The sequence below is a fragment of the Scyliorhinus torazame genome, chromosome 14, assembly GCF_047496885.1.
Source record: "Scyliorhinus torazame isolate Kashiwa2021f chromosome 14, sScyTor2.1, whole genome shotgun sequence".
Lineage (NCBI taxonomy): Eukaryota > Metazoa > Chordata > Chondrichthyes > Carcharhiniformes > Scyliorhinidae > Scyliorhinus > Scyliorhinus torazame.
This window is the reverse complement of record NC_092720.1, coordinates 16,083,537-16,100,468: the sequence shown is the minus strand read 5'-3', so window position 1 is coordinate 16,100,468 and position 16,932 is coordinate 16,083,537. Positions and strand designations below refer to the sequence as shown.

At 53.0% G+C, this 16,932-nt stretch overlaps 1 protein-coding gene across 2 annotated transcripts in view; it reads left to right on the top strand.

Moving 5' to 3' along the window:
- Positions 1-4,526: 4,526 nt before the first annotated feature.
- Positions 4,527-16,932, top strand: part of LOC140389538 (5-hydroxytryptamine receptor 3A-like) — a 110,843-nt gene continuing 98,437 nt past the window's right edge. For both annotated transcript variants that reach the window (XM_072473734.1, XM_072473733.1), the window contains exon 1: positions 4,527-4,624. In XM_072473734.1, the coding sequence (XP_072329835.1) occupies positions 4,537-4,624 (88 nt within the window). In that variant the 5' untranslated portion in view covers positions 4,527-4,536. The remainder of the gene's footprint in view (positions 4,625-16,932) is intronic.

Here is a 16,932-nt window from a genome sequence, read left to right as displayed (position 1 = left end):
CAGAGTAAAGATGCTATTGAGAGCTTGGATGACTGTGGCAGACATGTCATATCGGGGCATGGGATGGCAAAGGGGAATCTGGAGTATTCATCGACCACATTCAGGAAGTACATGTTTCAGTTGGAGGAGGGGAGGGGCCCTTTGAAATCCATGCTGAGGCATACAAAGGGACGGGAGGCCTTCACCAGGTGCGCTCGGTCTAGCCGGTAGAAGTGCGGTTTGCACTCCGCGCAGACCTGGCAGTCTTTGATGGCCGTCCTGACTTCCGCAATGGAGTAGGGTAGGTTGCGGGCCATTTATGAAGTGAAAGAACCGGGTGACCCCTGGGTGACAGAGACCATCGTGTAGGGCCTGGAGTCGGTCCACTTGTGCGCTGGCACATGTACCTCGGGATAGGGTATCGGGGAGCTCGTTGAGCTTGCTGGGGCGATACAAAATCTCGTAATTGTAGGTGGCGAGCTCAATCCTCCACCTCAAGATTTTATCATTTTTGATCTTGCCCCGCTGTGTATTACTGAACATGAAGGCAACCGACCACTGGTCAGTGAGGAGAGTGCCACACAGCTTCAACGATGGCTCCTTTTCGACAGAGGAGTGCCGAATTTCGGAGGCATGGAGGGTGCGGGAAAAGAATGCCACGGGTCTGCCTGCCTGGTTGAGGGTGGCGGCCTGAGCGGCGTCTGATGCATCGCTCTCGATTTGAAAGGGGAGGGTCTCGTTGACCGCGTGCATCGCGGCCTTGGCGATGTCGGCCTTGATACGGTTGAAGGCCTGGTGGGCCTCAGCCATCAGGGGGAAAACTGTAGAGTGGATGAGTGGGCGGGCCTTGTCCGCATAGTTAGGGACCCACTGGGCGTAGTATGAGAAGAACCCCAGTGAGGTACCCTCAATAACGACGCTTCGAGTGTAAACGGTAAAGAAGGCTTTATTAGACTAAGAACTATGCTAGAGCTGAGACATGTGCTAACTGCTGCACAGCCCACAAGGCGGCCCCTTATATATGGCTCACAGATGGGCGGAGCCAGAGGCGGAGTCCCCAGGGTTCCAAGCCCGGTCTTAAAGGGGACATCACCTTACATGATGACAAGGCAGTAACCGTTCATCACATTCAGGCATCGTTTGAGGGCCTTGGGGCAGTGGGGGAGGGGGAGTTCTGGAACTCCATTTTGCACCACATAGCCAAGGATGGCTAAGCGGTTGGTGCTGAACACGCACTTCTCCTTGCTATACGTGAGGTTCAGGAGTTTGGCGGTGTGGAGAAATTTGAAAAGGTTAGCGTCATGGCCCTGCTGGTCGTGGCCGCAGATGGTGACATTATCGAGGTACGGGAAGGTCCATACGCAGTCCATACCGGTCAACTATTCGGTCCATCTCCCATTGGAAGACCGAGACCCCATTATTGACGCCGAAGGGAACCCTAAGGAAGTGGTAAAGGCGGCCGTCTGCTTCGAACGCAGTGTATGGGCGGTCCGCCTTGCGGATGGTGAGCTGGTGGTAGTCAGATTTCAGGTCCACAATAGAGAAGACCCGGTACTGTGCAATCTGATTGACCATACCAAATATGCATGGGAGGGGCTACGCGTCAAGCTGTGTGTACCGATTGATGGTCTGACTGTAGTCCACGACCATCCTGTTTTTCTCCCCAGTCTTTACAACTACCATTTGGGCTCTCCAGGGGCTGTTGCTGGCCTCAGTGATGCCTTCCCACAGTAGCCGCTGGACCTCCGACCTGATGAAGGTCCTGTCCTGGGCACTGTACCGTCTGCTCCTAGTGGTGACGGGTTTGCAATCCGGGGTGAGGTTTGCAAACAGGGAGGGTGGGTCGACCTTAAGGGTCTTGAGGCCGCATACGGTGAGGGGTGGTAGGCGTCCGCCGAATTTTAGAGTTAGACTTTGGAGGTTGCACTGGAAGTCCAAGCCGAGTAGCAAGGCAGCGCAGAGGTTGGGGAGGACGTAGAGTTGGAGGTTGCTGAACTCTACGCCCTGGACGGTGAGGGTGGCAATGCAGTACCCCCAGATCTCCACGGAGTGGGATCCGGAGGCCAGGGTAATTCTTTGGATGACGGGGTGTACCGCGAGGGAGCAGCGCCTTACCGTAGCGGAATGGATGAAACTATCCGTGCTCCTGGAGTCGAGAGGGCAAGATGTCATGTGGCCATCGACTTTCACCGTCATTGTCGCGGTTGCGAGGCCAGGACTGGTTGAGCGTGATGGAGGCGAGCTGCAGCTGGTGTTGGTGGGCCCCGGGCTGGTCGGGAGCGGTTGCGGGCGATGAGCGGCCAGATGAGGTGCCCGACGAGCAGGGGTCCTGAGGCGCCGTCCAAAATGGCACGTGGCGGACGGCGTTAAAGATGGTGGCACCCACGGGGCGCACGTGGCAGACAGCGTTAAAGATGGCGGCACCCACGGGCCGCACGAGGTCAGATGGGGGGAAGATGGTGGCGCCCACAGGCCGCACGTGGGGGGTGCAGGAACAATGGGCCTGGATACAGCGGTGATCAGCCAGGCCTGGCGAAATGCCCCTTCTTCCTGCAGGTCTTGCAGATTGCACTCTGCGCCGGGCAGCGCTGCCGGGGGTGCTTTGTCTGCCCATAGAAATACCACTCGGGCCCCCCGGGGTTTGCTGGCTGCCGCGTGGCGCAGGCTTGGGGTTGGCTGGGGGCGGTCGCTGGTGGGGTCCACGATGTCCATGAGGGGGGCGCCGTGCGGTCGGGGGCGTACGCTTGTACATTAAGGGAGGCTACCCTTAGTGAGGTCGCGTGTTTCTTGGTCGCCGCGAGGTCGAGTGTACCCCCTTCTAAGAGGCGCTGGCGGATGTACGCTGACCCCATGCCCGTAACGAAAGCGTCCCTGATTCGGAGTTCAGTATGTTCAATGGCCGAAACTGCTTGGCAATCGCAGTTCCTCGCCAGGGCGTGCAGGGCTCGCCAGAAATCATCCAATGACTCACCGGGGAGTTGTTGCCGCATGGACAGGAGGTGCCTGGCGTAGAGTTTGTTGATTGGCCGGATGTAGTTCTCTTTCAGAAGCGCCATGGCCTCAGTGTAGTTGGGCGCGTCCCGGATAAGGGGAAAAATATCGGAGCTCAACCGTGTGTACAGGATCTGTAGTTTCTGTGCCTCTGAGGGTTGTTCTGTCGCTGATCCGATGTAGGCTTCAAAGCAAGCTAGCCAGTGGTCGAAGGCCGACGTGGCGTTGTCTGCTTGAGGGCGCAGCTGCAGGCGATCTGGCTTGATGCGTAGGTCCATCGCTGTAAAATATCTGCTTAATAAATTGATGCACTATCAATTACGACGAGACGAGAGTAGAGAGTAATCGAGACTTTATTAAGTAGCGATGTGTTGCCTCCTGCAGCTGCTGCCGAAATGGCTGCAGCTCGGTGAGCACACATATTTATACTCCGCCTACTGGGCGGAGCCAGCAGGCAGGGATCTACCCCCATACCTGTAGTACAGGAGCCTTACCGTATTACCTCTCATATACGTATTATACAAACAGTGGTGACTACCACACCAACACATTTTTGATGTGGAGATGCTGGCGTTGGACTGGGGTGAGCACAGTAAGAAGTCTTACAACACCAGGTTAAAGTCCAACAGGTTTGTTTCGTTGTCACTAGCTTTCGGAGCGCTGCTCCTTCCTCAGGTGAATGAAGAGGTGGGAAGAAACCGGAGCACCAGGAGGAAACCCGCGCAGACACGGGAAAAAGGGGCAGACTCCTCACAGACAGTGACCCAAGCCGGGAATCGAACCTGGGACCCTGGAGCTGTGAAGCAACTGCGATAACCACTGTGCTACCGTGTCGCCCACAGTAAGCAACAGCAAGCAAGTTTCCCCAGAACTGTTGGTCTTCTTTACTCGTGGCTGCAGTCGACAAATGTTTGTTTTAAAGACCTTCAGCATTGGCGGCAACGCTTTGCCTGATGTGTGTGTGTGTGTGCCTTTCTCGAGGATCCTCCTTTCCTCCCAATGCCGCCTCTACTGTTTAGTCGACAAATTCCTACTTCCAGCGATTTTTCCAGCCTCAATCCTCATCGCCAGTTTTGACTTCTGTTGTGCTTCTTTATTTGTCACTTGGAACTGCCCACACTCTGGATTCTTACAAACATGATGTGAGGTTTATTAAGAGGTGTTGCTCATAGATGGCGAACTCTGAAAAGCCCGGTCAAAAACTCTGAATATCACATGACGCCACTGCACATCACGTGACACTCCACCGGCAGGGATGCATTCTCTGATACGTAACACTAACATTGAACTGAAATGAGGGAACATTTATAAATGCTCAAACTGCGTCACTGCACCCAAGTACTGCATTGCACACTTGTACTACTACAGGGTTAAATATTAATGACCCTGCTTTAACAATACAATCACCCTGACTGAAAAGGAACGCAGGATTTCTCACCAGAGAAACAGGAGTGAAGGGGTTAATGGTCTAACTGTTCATTGGACAGAGCTGGGCCAGTAACCATGGGGATGCCCAGGGCGATGCTATAAAATGTGCCTTTGAACTGTTGACGCTGTTTGTGAGGGATGGCTCTCAGTGGCTACACGGCTCACGGCTTCAGGGCTGATCGGAAATCCTTCTGTCTGTCCATAACGTTCATCTGTCTGTTTCAGGGTAAGGACTCGTGTCTCCTGAAATTAATGAATATTTCCATTGGAACAGGAGAGACTAAAAGCAGATTTAAAAGAAGTTTTCCAAAATAAATGAAGGGTTTTCTTCAGTAGAATGAAGGGGGAGAGGCAGTTTCATCTGGGCGGAGAACAGAGATGATTGCATTGAACATTGTAGCGAGAGTAAAGTTATGGGGAGATAGCAGGACAAGTGGGATTAGTTTGGGATTGACCAAGGGCGATGGGGAGAGAGTGGGGCAGTGGGATTAGTTTAGGATTGATACAGGGCTATGGGGAGAGACTGGGGAGTGGGATTAGTTTGGGATTGATACAGCGCTATGAGGAGGAAGTGGGGCAGTGGGATTCGTTTGTGATTGATACAGGGCTATGGGGAGAAAGTGGGGCAGTGGGATTAGTTTGGGATTGATACAGGGCTATGAGGAGAGAGTGGGGCAGTGGGACAAGTTTAGGATTGATACAGGGGCACGGGGAGAGAGTGGGGCAGTGGGATTAGTTTGGGATTGATACAGGGCTATGGGGAGTAAGTGGGGCAATGGGATTTGTTTGGGATTGATACAAGGCTACGGGGAGAGAGTGGGGCAGTGGGATTAGTTTAGGATTGATACAGGGCTATGGGGAGATAGCGGGGCAGTGGGATTAGTTTGGGATTGATACAGGGCTATGGGGAGCGAGTGAGACAGTGGGATTGGTTTGGGATTGATACAGGGCTATGGGGAGAGAGTGGGGCCGTGGGATTGGTTTGGGATTGATACAGGGCTATGGGGAGAGAGTGGGGCCGTGAGATTGGTTTGGGATTGATACAGGGCTATGGGGAGAGAGTGGGGCAGTGAGATTGGTTTGGGTTGATACAGGGCTATGGGAAGAGAGTGGGGCCGTGGGATTGGTTTGGGATTGATACAGGGCTATGGGGAGAGAGTGGGGCAGTGGGATTTGTTTGGGATTGATACAGAACTATGGGGAGAGAATGGGGCTGTGGGATTGGTTTGGGATTGATACAGGGCAATGGGCAGACAGTGAGTCAGTGGGATTGGTTTGTGTTTTGATACAGGGCTATGGGGAGAGAGTGCGGCAGTGGGATTGGTTTGGGATTGATACAGGGCTATGGGGACAGAGTGAGGCAGTGGGATTAGTTTGGGCATTGATACAGAGCTATGGGGAGAGAGTGGGGCAGTGGGATTGGTTTGGGATTGATGCAGGGCTATGGGGAGAGAGTGCGGCAGTGGGATTGGTTTGGGATGGATACAGGGCTATGGGGAAAGAGTGAGGCAGTGGGATTAATTTGGGAGTGATACAAGGCTATGGGGAGAGAGTGGGGCAGTGGGATTAGTTTGAGATTGATACAGGGCTATGGGGATAGAGTGGGGCAGTGGGATTAGTTTGGGATTGATACAGGACAATGGGGAGAGAGTGGGGCAGTGGGATTAGTTTGGGATTGATACAAGGCTATGGGGAGACAATGCGGCAGTGGGATTGGTTTGGGATTGCAGGGCAATGGGGAAAGAGTGAGACAGTCAGGTTTCTTTGGAATTCACACAGGGTTATGGGGAGGGAGTGGTATTGGGATTAGTTTAGGATTGATACTGGGCTATGTGGAGAGAGTGAGGCAGTGGGATTAATTTGGGAGTGATACAAGGCTATGGGGACAGAGTGGGGCAGTGGGATTAGTTTGAGATTGATACAGGGCTATGGGGAGAGAGTGGGGCAGTGGGATTAGTTTGGGATTGATACAGGGCTATGGGGAGAGAGTGGAGCAGTGGGATTAGTTTGAGATTGATACAGGGCTATGGGGAGAGAGTGGGGCAGTGGGATTTGTTTGGGATTGATACAGGGCTTTGGGGAGAGAGTGGAGCAGTGGGATTAGTTGAGATTGATACAGAGCTATGGGGAAGGAGTGGGGCATGGGATTAGTTTGGGATTGATAAAGGCTATGGGGAGAGAGTGGGGCAGTGGGATTAGTTTGGGATTGAAAAAGGGCTATGGGGAGAGAGTGGGCGAGTGGGATTGGTTTGGGATTGATACACGGCTATGGGCAGAGAGCGGGTAAGTGAGATTGGTTTGGGATTGATACAGGGCTATGGGGAGAGAGATGGGCCGTGTGATTGGTTTGGGATTGATACAGGGCTATGGGGAGACAGTGGGGCAGTGGGATTGGTTTGGGTTTTGATACAGGGCTATGGGGAGAGAGTGCGGCAGTGGGATTGGTTTGGGATTGATACAGAGCTATGGGGAGAAAGTGCGGCAGTGGGATTGGTTTGGGATTGACACAGGGCTATGGGGACAGAGTGAGGCAGTGGGATTAGTTTGGGGATTGATACAGGGCTATGGGGAGACAGTGGGCAGTGGGATTGGTTTGGGTTTTGATACAGGGCTATGGGGAGAGAGTGCGGCAGTGGGATTGGTTTGGGATTGATACAGAGCTATGGGGAGAAAGTGCGGCAGTGGGATTGGGTTGGGATTGACACAGGGCTATGGGGACAGAGTGAGGCAGTGGGATTAGTTTGGGGATTGATACAGGGCTATGGGGAGACAGTGGGGCAGTGGGATTGGTTTGGGATTGATACACGGCTATGGGGACAGAGTGCGGCAGTGGGATTGGTTTGGGATTGATACAGAGCTATGGGGAGAGAGTGGGGCAGTGGGATTAGTTTGGGGATTGATACAGGGCTATGGGGACAGAGTGCGGCAGTGGGATTAGTTTGGGATTGATACAGAGCTATGGGGAGAAAGTGGGGTAGTGGGATTAGTTTGGGGATTGATACAGGGCTATGGGGACAGAGTGCGGCAGTGGGATTGGTTTGGGATTGATACAGGGCTATGGGGACAGAGTGCGGCAGTGGGATTGGTTTGGGATTGATACAGAGCTATGGGGACAGAGTGAGGCAGTGGGATTGGTTTGGGTTTTGATCCAGGGCTATGGGGAGAGAGTGGGCGAGTGGGATTAGTTTGGGATTGATACAGGGCTATGGGCAGAGAGCGGGTAAGTGAGATTGGTTTGGGATTGGTACAGGGCTATGGGGAGAGAGTGGGGCCGTGGGATTGGTTTGGGATTGATACAGGGCAATGGGGAGAGAGTGGGGCAGTGGGATTAGTTTGGGATTGATACACGGCTATGTGGAGAGAGTGCGGCAGTGGGATTGGTTTGGGATTGATACAGGGCTATGGGGAGACAGTGGGGCAGTGGGATTAGTTTGGGGATTGATACAGGGCAATGGGGAGAGAGTGGGGCAGTGGGATTTGTTTGGGATTGATACAAGGCTATGGGGAGAGAGTGCGGCAGTGGGATTGGTTTGGGATTGCAGGGCAATGGGGAAAGAGTGAGGCAGTCAGGTTTCTTTGGAATTCATACAGGGTTATGGGGAGGGAGGGGTATTGGGATTAGTTTAGGATTGATACTGGGCTATGGGGAGAGAGTGGGGCAGTGGGATTAGTTTGGGATTGATACAGGGCTATGGGGAGAGAGTGGGGCAGTGGGATTAGTTTGAGATTGAGACAGGTCTATAGGGAGAGAGTGGGGCTGTGGGATTAGTTTGGGATTGATACAGGGCTTTGGGGAGAGAGTGGGGCACTGGGATTAGTTGAGATTGTTACAGGGCTATGGGGAGGAAGTGGGGCATGGGATTAGTTTGGGATTGATACAGGGCTATGGGGAGAGAGTGGGGCAGTGGGATTAGTTTGGGATTGAAAAAGGGCTATGGGGAGAGAGTGGGCGAGTGGGATTAGTTTGGGATTGATACAGGGCTATGGGCAGAGAGCGGGTAAGTGAGATAGGTTTGGGATTCATACAGGGCTATGGGGAGAGAGTGGGGCAGTGGGATTAGTTTGGGATTGAAAAAGGGCTATGGGTAGAGAGTGGGCGAGTGGGATTAGTTTGGGATTGATACAGGGCTATGGGCAGAGAGCGGGTAAGTGAGATTGGTTTGGGATTGATACAGGGCTTTGGGGAGAGAGATGGGCCGTGGGATTGGTTTGGGATTGATACAGGGCTATGGGGAGACAGTGGGGCAGTGGGTTTGGTTTGGGTTTTGATACAGGGCTATGGGGAGAGAGTGCGGCAGTGGGATTGGTTTGGGATTGATACAGAGCTATGGGGAGAAAGTGCGGCAGTGGGATTGGTTTGGGATTGACACAGGGCAATGGGGACAGAGTGAGGCAGTGGGATTAGTTTGGGGATTGATACAGGGCTATGGGGAGACAGTGGGGCAGTGGGATTGGTTTGGGTTTTGATACAGGGCTATGGGGAGAGAGTGGGGCAGTGGGATTAGTTTGGGATTGATACAGGGCTATGGGGACAGAGTGAGGCAGTGGGATTGGTTTGGGTTTTGATCCAGGGCTATGGGGAGAGAGTTGGCGAGTGGGATTAGTTTGGGATTGATACAGGGCTATGGGCAGAGAGCGGGTAAGTGAGATTGGTTAGGGATTCATACAGGGCTATGGGGAGAGAGTGGGGCCGTGGGATTGGTTTGGGATTGATACAGGGCAATGGGGAGAGAGTGGGGCAGTGGGATTAGTTTGGGATTGATACATGGCTATGTGGAGAGAGTGCGGCAGTGGGATTGGTTTGGGATTGATACAGGGCTATGGGGAGACATGGGGCAGTGGGATTAGTTTGGGGATTGATACAGGGCAATGGGGAGAGAGTGGGGCAGTGGGATTTGTTTGGGATTGATACAAGGCTATGGGGAGAGAGTGCGGCAGTGGGCTTGGTTTGGGATTGCAGGGCAATGGGGAAAGAGTGAGGCAGTCAGGTTTCTTTGGAATTCATACAGGGTTATGGGGAGGGAGGGGTATTGGGATTAGTTTAGGATTGATACTGGGCTATGGGGAGAGAGTGGGGCAGTGGGATTAGTTTGGGATTGATACAGGGCTATGGGGAGAGAGTGGGGCAGTGGGATTAGTTTGAGATAGGTCTATAGGGAGAGAGTGGGGCTGTGGGATTAGTTTGGGATTGATACAGGGCTTTGGGGAGAGAGTGGGGCAGTGGGATTAGTTGAGATTGTTACAGGGCTATGGAGAGGGAGTGGGGCATGGGATTAGTTTGGGATTGATACAGGGCTATGGGGAGAGAGTGGGCGAGTGGGATTAGTTTGGGATTGATACAGGGCTATGGGCAGAGAGCGGGTAAGTGAGATTGGTTTGGGATTCATACAGGGCTATGGGGAGAGAGTGGGGCAGTGGGATTAGTTTGGGATTGATACAGGGCTGTGGGGAGAGAGTGGGGCAGTGGGACTGGTTTGGGATTGATACAGGGATATGGGGAGACAGTGGGGCAGTGGGATTGGTTTGGGTTTTGATACAGGGCTATGGGGAGAGAGTGCAGCAGTGGGATTGGTTTGGGATTGATACAGGGCTATGGGGAGAAAGTGAGGCAGTGGGATTGGTTTGGGATTGACACAGGGCTATGGGGACAGAGTGAGGCAGTCAGGTTTCTTTGGAATTCATACAGGGTTATGGGGAGGGAGGGGTATTGGGATTAGTTTAGGATTGATACTGGGCTATGGGGAGAGAGTGGGGCAGTGGGATTAGTTTGGGATTGATACAGGGCTATGGGGAGAGAGTGGGGCAGTGGGATTAGTTTGAGATTGAGACAGGTCTATAGGGAGAGAGTGGGGCTGTGGGATTAGTTTGGGATTGATACAGGGCTATGGGGACAGAGTGCGGCAGTGGGATTGGTTTGGGATTGATTCAGGGCTATGGGGACAGAGTGCGGCAGTGGGATTGGTTTGGGATTGATACAGAGCTATGGGGACAGAGTGAGGCAGTGGGATTGGTTTGGGTTTTGATCCAGGGCTATGGGGAGAGAGTGGGCGAGTGGGATTAGTTTGGGATTGATACAGGGCTATGGGCAGAGAGCGGGTAAGTGAGATTGGTTTGGGATTGGTACAGGGCTATGGGGAGAGAGTGGGGCCGTGGGATTGGTTTGGGATTGATACAGGGCAATGGGGAGAGAGTGGGGCAGTGGGATTAGTTTGGGATTGATACACGGCTATGTGGAGAGAGTGCGGCAGTGGGATTGGTTTGGGATTGATACAGGGCTATGGGGAGACAGTGGGGCAGTGGGATTAGTTTGGGGATTGATACAGGGCAATGTGGAGAGAGTGGGGCAGTGGGATTTGTTTGGGATTGATACAAGGCTATGGGGAGAGAGTGCGGCAGTGGGATTGGTTTGGGATTGCAGGGCAATGGGGAAAGAGTGAGGCAGTCAGGTTTCTTTGGAATTCATACAGGGTTATGGGGAGGGAGGGGTATTGGGATTAGTTTAGGATTGATACTGGGCTATGGGGAGAGAGTGGGGCAGTGGGATTAGTTTGGGATTGATACAGGGCTATGGGGAGAGAGTGGGGCAGTGGGATTAGTTTGAGATTGAGACAGGTCTATAGGGAGAGAGTGGGGCTGTGGGATTAGTTTGGGATTGATACAGGGCTTTGGGGAGAGAGTGGGGCACTGGGATTAGTTGAGATTGTTACAGGGCTATGGGGAGGGAGTGGGGCATGGGATTAGTTTGGGATTGATACAGGGCTATGGGGAGAGAGTGGGGCAGTGGGATTAGTTTGGGATTGAAAAAGGGCTATGGGTAGAGAGTGGGCGAGTGGGATTAGTTTGGGATTGATACAGGGCGATGGGCAGAGAGCGGGTAAGTGAGATTGGTTTGGGATTGAGACAGGGCTATGGGGAGAGAGATGGGCCGTGGGATTGGTTTGGGATTGATACAGGGCTATGGGGAGACAGTGGGGCAGTGGGTTTGGTTTGGGTTTTGATACAGGGCTATGGGGAGAGAGTGCGGCAGTGGGATTGGTTTGGGATTGATACAGAGCTATGGGGAGAGAGTGCGGCAGTGGGATTGGTTTGGGATTGACACAGGGCAATGGGGACAGAGTGAGGCAGTGGGATTAGTTTGGGGATTGATACAGGGCTATGGGGAGAGAGTGGGGCAGTGGGATTGGTTTGGGTTTTGATACAGGGCTATGGGGAGAGAGTGGGGCAGTGTGATTAGTTTGGGATTGATACAGGGCTATGGGGACAGAGTGAGGCAGTGGGATTGGTTTGGGTTTTGATCCAGGGCTATGGGGAGAGAGTTGGCGAGTGGGATTAGTTTGGGATTGATACAGGGCTATGGGCAGAGAGCGGGTAAGTGAGATTGGTTAGGGATTCATACAGGGCTATGGGGAGAGAGTGGGGCCGTGGGATTGGTTTGGGATTGATACAGGGCAATGGGGAGAGAGTGGGGCAGTGGGATTAGTTTGGGATTGATACATGGCTATGTGGAGAGAGTGCGGCAGTGGGATTGGTTTGGGATTGATACAGGGCTATGGGGAGACATGGGGCAGTGGGATTAGTTTGGGGATTGATACAGGGCAATGGGGAGAGAGTGGGGCAGTGGGATTTGTTTGGGATTGATACAAGGCTATGGGAAGAGAGTGCGGCAGTGGGCTTGGTTTGGGATTGCAGGGCAATGGGGAAAGAGTGAGGCAGTCAGGTTTCTTTGGAATTCATACAGGGTTATGGGGAGGGAGGGGTATTGGGATTAGTTTAGGATTGATACTGGGCTATGGGGAGAGAGTGGGGCAGTGGGATTAGTTTGGGATTGATACAGGGCTATGGGGAGAGAGTGGGGCAGTGGGATTAGTTTGAGATAGGTCTATAGGGAGAGAGTGGGGCTGTGGGATTAGTTTGGGATTGATACAGGGCTTTGGGGAGAGAGTGGGGCAGTGGGATTAGTTGAGATTGTTACAGGGCTATGGAGAGGGAGTGGGGCATGGGATTAGTTTGGGATTGATACAGGGCTATGGGGAGCGAGTGGGCGAGTGGGATTAGTTTGGGATTGATACAGGGCTATGGGCAGAGAGCGGGTAAGTGAGATTGGTTTGGGATTCATACAGGGCTATGGGGAGAGAGTGGGGCAGTGGGATTAGTTTGGGATTGATACAGGGCTGTGGGGAGAGAGTGGGGCAGTGGGACTGATTTGGGATTGATACAGGGATATGGGGAGACAGTGGGGCAGTGGGATTGGTTTGGGTTTTGATACAGGGCTATGGGGAGAGAGTGCAGCAGTGGGATTGGTTTGGGATTGATACAGGGCTATGGGGAGAAAGTGAGGCAGTGGGATTGGTTTGGGATTGACACAGGGCTATGGGGACAGAGTGAGGAAGTGGGATTAGTTGGGGGATTGATACAGGGCAATGGGGAGAGAGTGGGGCAGTGGGATTAGTTTGGGATTGATACACGGCTATGGGGAGAGAGTGCGGCAGTGGGATTGGTTTGGGATTGATACAGGGCTATGGGGAGAGAGTGAGGCAGTGGGATTAATTTGGGAGTGATACAAGGCTATGGGGAGAGAGTGGGGCAGTGGGATTAGTTTGAGATTGATACAGGGCAATGGGGAGAGAGTGGGGCAGTGGGATTAGTTTGAGATTGATACAGGGCAATGGGGAGAGAGTGGGGCAGTGGGATTAGTTTGGGATTGATACAGGGCTATGGGGAGAGAGTGGGGCAGTGGGATTGGTTTGGGATTGATACAGGGCTATGGGGTGAGAGTGGGGCCGTGGTATTGTTTTGGAATTGATACAGGGCTATGTGGAGACCGTGGGGCAGTAAGATTGGTTTGGGTTTTGATACAGGGCTATAGGGAGAAAGTGCGGCAGTGGGATTGGTTTGGGATTGATAAAGAGCTATGGGGAGAGAGTGGGGCCGTGGGACTGGTTTGGGATTGATAGAGGGCTATGGGCAGAGAGCGGGTAAGTGAGATAGGTTTGGGATTCATACAGGGCTATGGGGAGAGAGTGGGGCAGTGGGATTAGTTTGGGATTGATACAGGGCTATGGGCAGACAGCGGGTAAGTGAGATTGGTTTGGGATTGATACAGGGCTATGGGGAGAGAGATGGGCCGTGGGATTGGTTTGGGATTGATACAGGGCTATGGGGAGACAGTGGGGCAGTGGGTTTGGTTTGGGTTTTGATACAGGGCTATGGGGAGAGAGTGCGGCAGTGGGATTGGTTTGGGATTGATACAGAGCTATTGGGAGAAAGTGCGGCAGTGGGATTGGTTTGGGATTGACACAGGGCTATGGGGACAGAGTGAGGCAGTGGGATTAGTTTGGGGATTGATACAGGGCTATGGGGAGACAGTGGGGCAGTGGGATTGGTTTGGGTTTTGATACAGGGATATGGGGAGAGAGTGGGGCAGTGGGATTGGTTTGGGATTGATACAGGGCTATGGGGACAGAGTGAGGCAGTGGGATTGGTTCGGGTTTTGATCCAGGGCTATGGGGAGAGAGTGGGCGAGTGGGATTAGTTTGGGATTGAGACAGGGCTATGGGGAGGGAGTGGGGCAGTGGGATTAGTTTGAGATTGATACAGGGCAATGGGGAGAGAGTGGGGCAGTGGGATTAGTTTGAGATTGATAGAGGGCTTTGGGGAGAGAGTGGGGCAGATGGATTAGTTTGGGATTGATACAGGGCAATGGGGAGAGAGTGGGGCAGTGCGATTAGTTTGGGATTGAGGCAGGGCTATGGGGAGAGAGTGGGGCAGTGGGATTAGTTTGAGATTGATACAGGGCAATGGGGAGAGAGTGGGGCCGTGGGATTGGTTTGGAATTGATACAGGGCTATGTGGAGACAGTGGGGCAGTAAGATTGGTTTGGGTTTTGATACAGGGCTATGGGGAGAAAGTGCGGCAGTGGGATTGGTTTGGGATTGATACAGAGCTATGGGGAGGGAGTGGGGCAGTGGGATTAGTTTGGGATTGAAAAAGGGCTATGGGGAGAGAGTGGGCGAGTGGGATTAGTTTGGGATTGATACAGGGCTATGGGCAGAGAGCGGGTAAGTGAGATTGGTTTGGGATTCATACAGGGCTATGGGGAGAGAGTGGGGCCGTGGGATTGGTTTGGGATTGATACAGGGCAATGGGGAGAGAGTGGGGCAGAGGGATTAGTTTGGGATTGATACACGGCTATGTGGAGAGAGTGGGGCAGTGGGATTAGTTTGGGATTGATACAAGGCAATGGGGAGAGAGTGCGGCAGTGGGATTGGTTTGGGATTGCAGGGCAATGGGGAAAGAGTGAGGCAGTCAGGTTTCTTTGGAATTCATACAGGGTTATTGGGAGGGAGTGGTATTGGGATTAGTTTAGGATTGATACTGGGCTATGGGGAGAGAGTGGGGCAGTGGGATTAGTTTTGGATTGATACAGGGCTATGGGGAGAGAGTGGGGCAGTGGGATTAGTTTGAGATTGATACAGGGCTATGGGGAGAGAGTGGGGCTGTGGGATTAGTTTGGGATTGATACAGTGCTTTGGGGAGTGAGTGGGGCAGTGGGATTAGTTGAGATTGATACAGGGCTATGGGGAGGGAGTGTGGCATGGGATTAGTTTGGGATTGATACAGGGCTATGGGGAGAGAGTGGGGCAGTGGGATTAGTTTGGGATTGATAAAGGGCTATGGGGAGAGAGCGGGTAAGTGAGATTGGTTTGGGATTCATACAGGGCTATGGGGAGAGAGTGGGGCAGTGGGATTAGTTTGGGAATGATACAGGGCTGTGGGGAGAGAGTGGGGCAGTGGGATTGGTTTGGGATTGATGCAGGGCTATGGGGAGAGAGTGGGGCCGTGGGATTAGTTTGGGATTGATACAGGGCTATGGGGAGAGAGTGGGGCAGTGGGATTAGTTTGGGATTGATACAGGGCTATGGGGAGAGAGTGGGGCAGTGTGACTGGTTTGGGATTGATACAGGGCTACGGGAAGAGAGTGGGGCCGTGGGATTGGTTTGGGATTGATACAGGGCTATGGGGAGAGAGTTGGGCAGTGGGATTTGTTTGGGACTGATACGGGGCTATGGGGAGAGAGTGGGGCAGTGGGATTAGTTTGGGATTGATATAGGGCTCTGGGGAGAGAGTGGGGCCGTGGTATTGGTTTGGAATTGATACAGGGCTATGTGGAGACCGTGGGGCAGTAAGATTGGTTTGGGTTTTGATACAGGGCTATGGGGGAAAGTGCGGCAGTGGGATTGGTTTGGGATTGATAAAGAGTTATGGGGAGAGAGTGGGGCCGTGGGACTGGTTTGGGATTGATAGAGGGCTATGGGCAGCGAGCGGGTAAGTGAGATAGGTTTGGGATTCATACAGGGCTATGGGGAGAGAGCGGGTAAGTGAGATTGGTTTGGGATTGATACAGGGCTATGGGGAGAGAGATGGGCCGTGGGATTGGTTTGGGATTGATACAGGGCTATGGGGACAGAGTGAGGCAGTGGGATTAGTTTGGGATTGATATAGGGCTCTGGGGAGGGAGTGGGGCCGTGGTATTGGTTTGGAATTGATACAGGGCTATGGGGAGACAGTGGGGCAGTGGGTTTGGTTTGGGTTTTGATACAGGGCTATGGGGAGAGAGTGCGGCAGTGGGATTGGTTTGGGATTGATACAGAGCTATGGGGAGAAAGTGCGGCAGTGGGATTGGTTTGGGATTGACACAGGGCTATGGGGACAGAGTGAGGCAGTGGGATTAGTTTGGGGATTGATACAGGGCTATGGGGAGACAGTGGGGCAGTGGGATTGGTTTGGGTTTTGATACAGGGCTATGGGGAGAGAGTGGGGCAGTGGGATTGGTTTGGGATTGATACAGGGCTATGGGGACAGAGTGAGGCAGTGGGATTGGTTTGGGTTTTGATCCAGGGCTATGGGGAGAGAGTGGGCGAGTGGGATTAGTTTGGGATTGAGACAGGGCTATGGGGAGAGAGTGGGGCAGTGGGATTAGTTTGAGATTGATACAGGGCAATGGGGAGAGAGTGGGGCAGTGGGATTAGTTTGAGATTGATAGAGGGCTTTGGGGGGAGAGTGGGGCAGATGGATTAGTTTGGGATTGATACAGGGCAATGGGGAGAGAGTGGGGCAGTGCGATTAGTTTGGGATTGAGACTGGGCTACGGGGAGAGAGTGGGGCAGTGGGATTAGTTTGAGATTGATACAGGGCAATGGGGAGAAAGTGGGGCAGTGGGATTAGTTTGAGATTGATACAGGGCAATGGGGAGAGAGTGGGGCAGTGGGATTAGTTTGGGATTGATACAGGGCTATGGGGATAGAATGGGGCAGTGGGATTGGTTTGGGATTGATACAGGGCTATGGGGAGAGAGTGGGGCCGTGGGATTGGATTGGAATTGATACAGGGCTATGTGGAGACAGTGGGGCAGTAAGATTGGTTTGGGTTTTGATACAGGGCTATGGGGAGAAAGTGCGGCAGTGGGATTGGTTTGGGATTGATACAGAGCTATGGGGAGGGAGTGGGGCAGTGGGATTAGTTTGGGATTGAAAA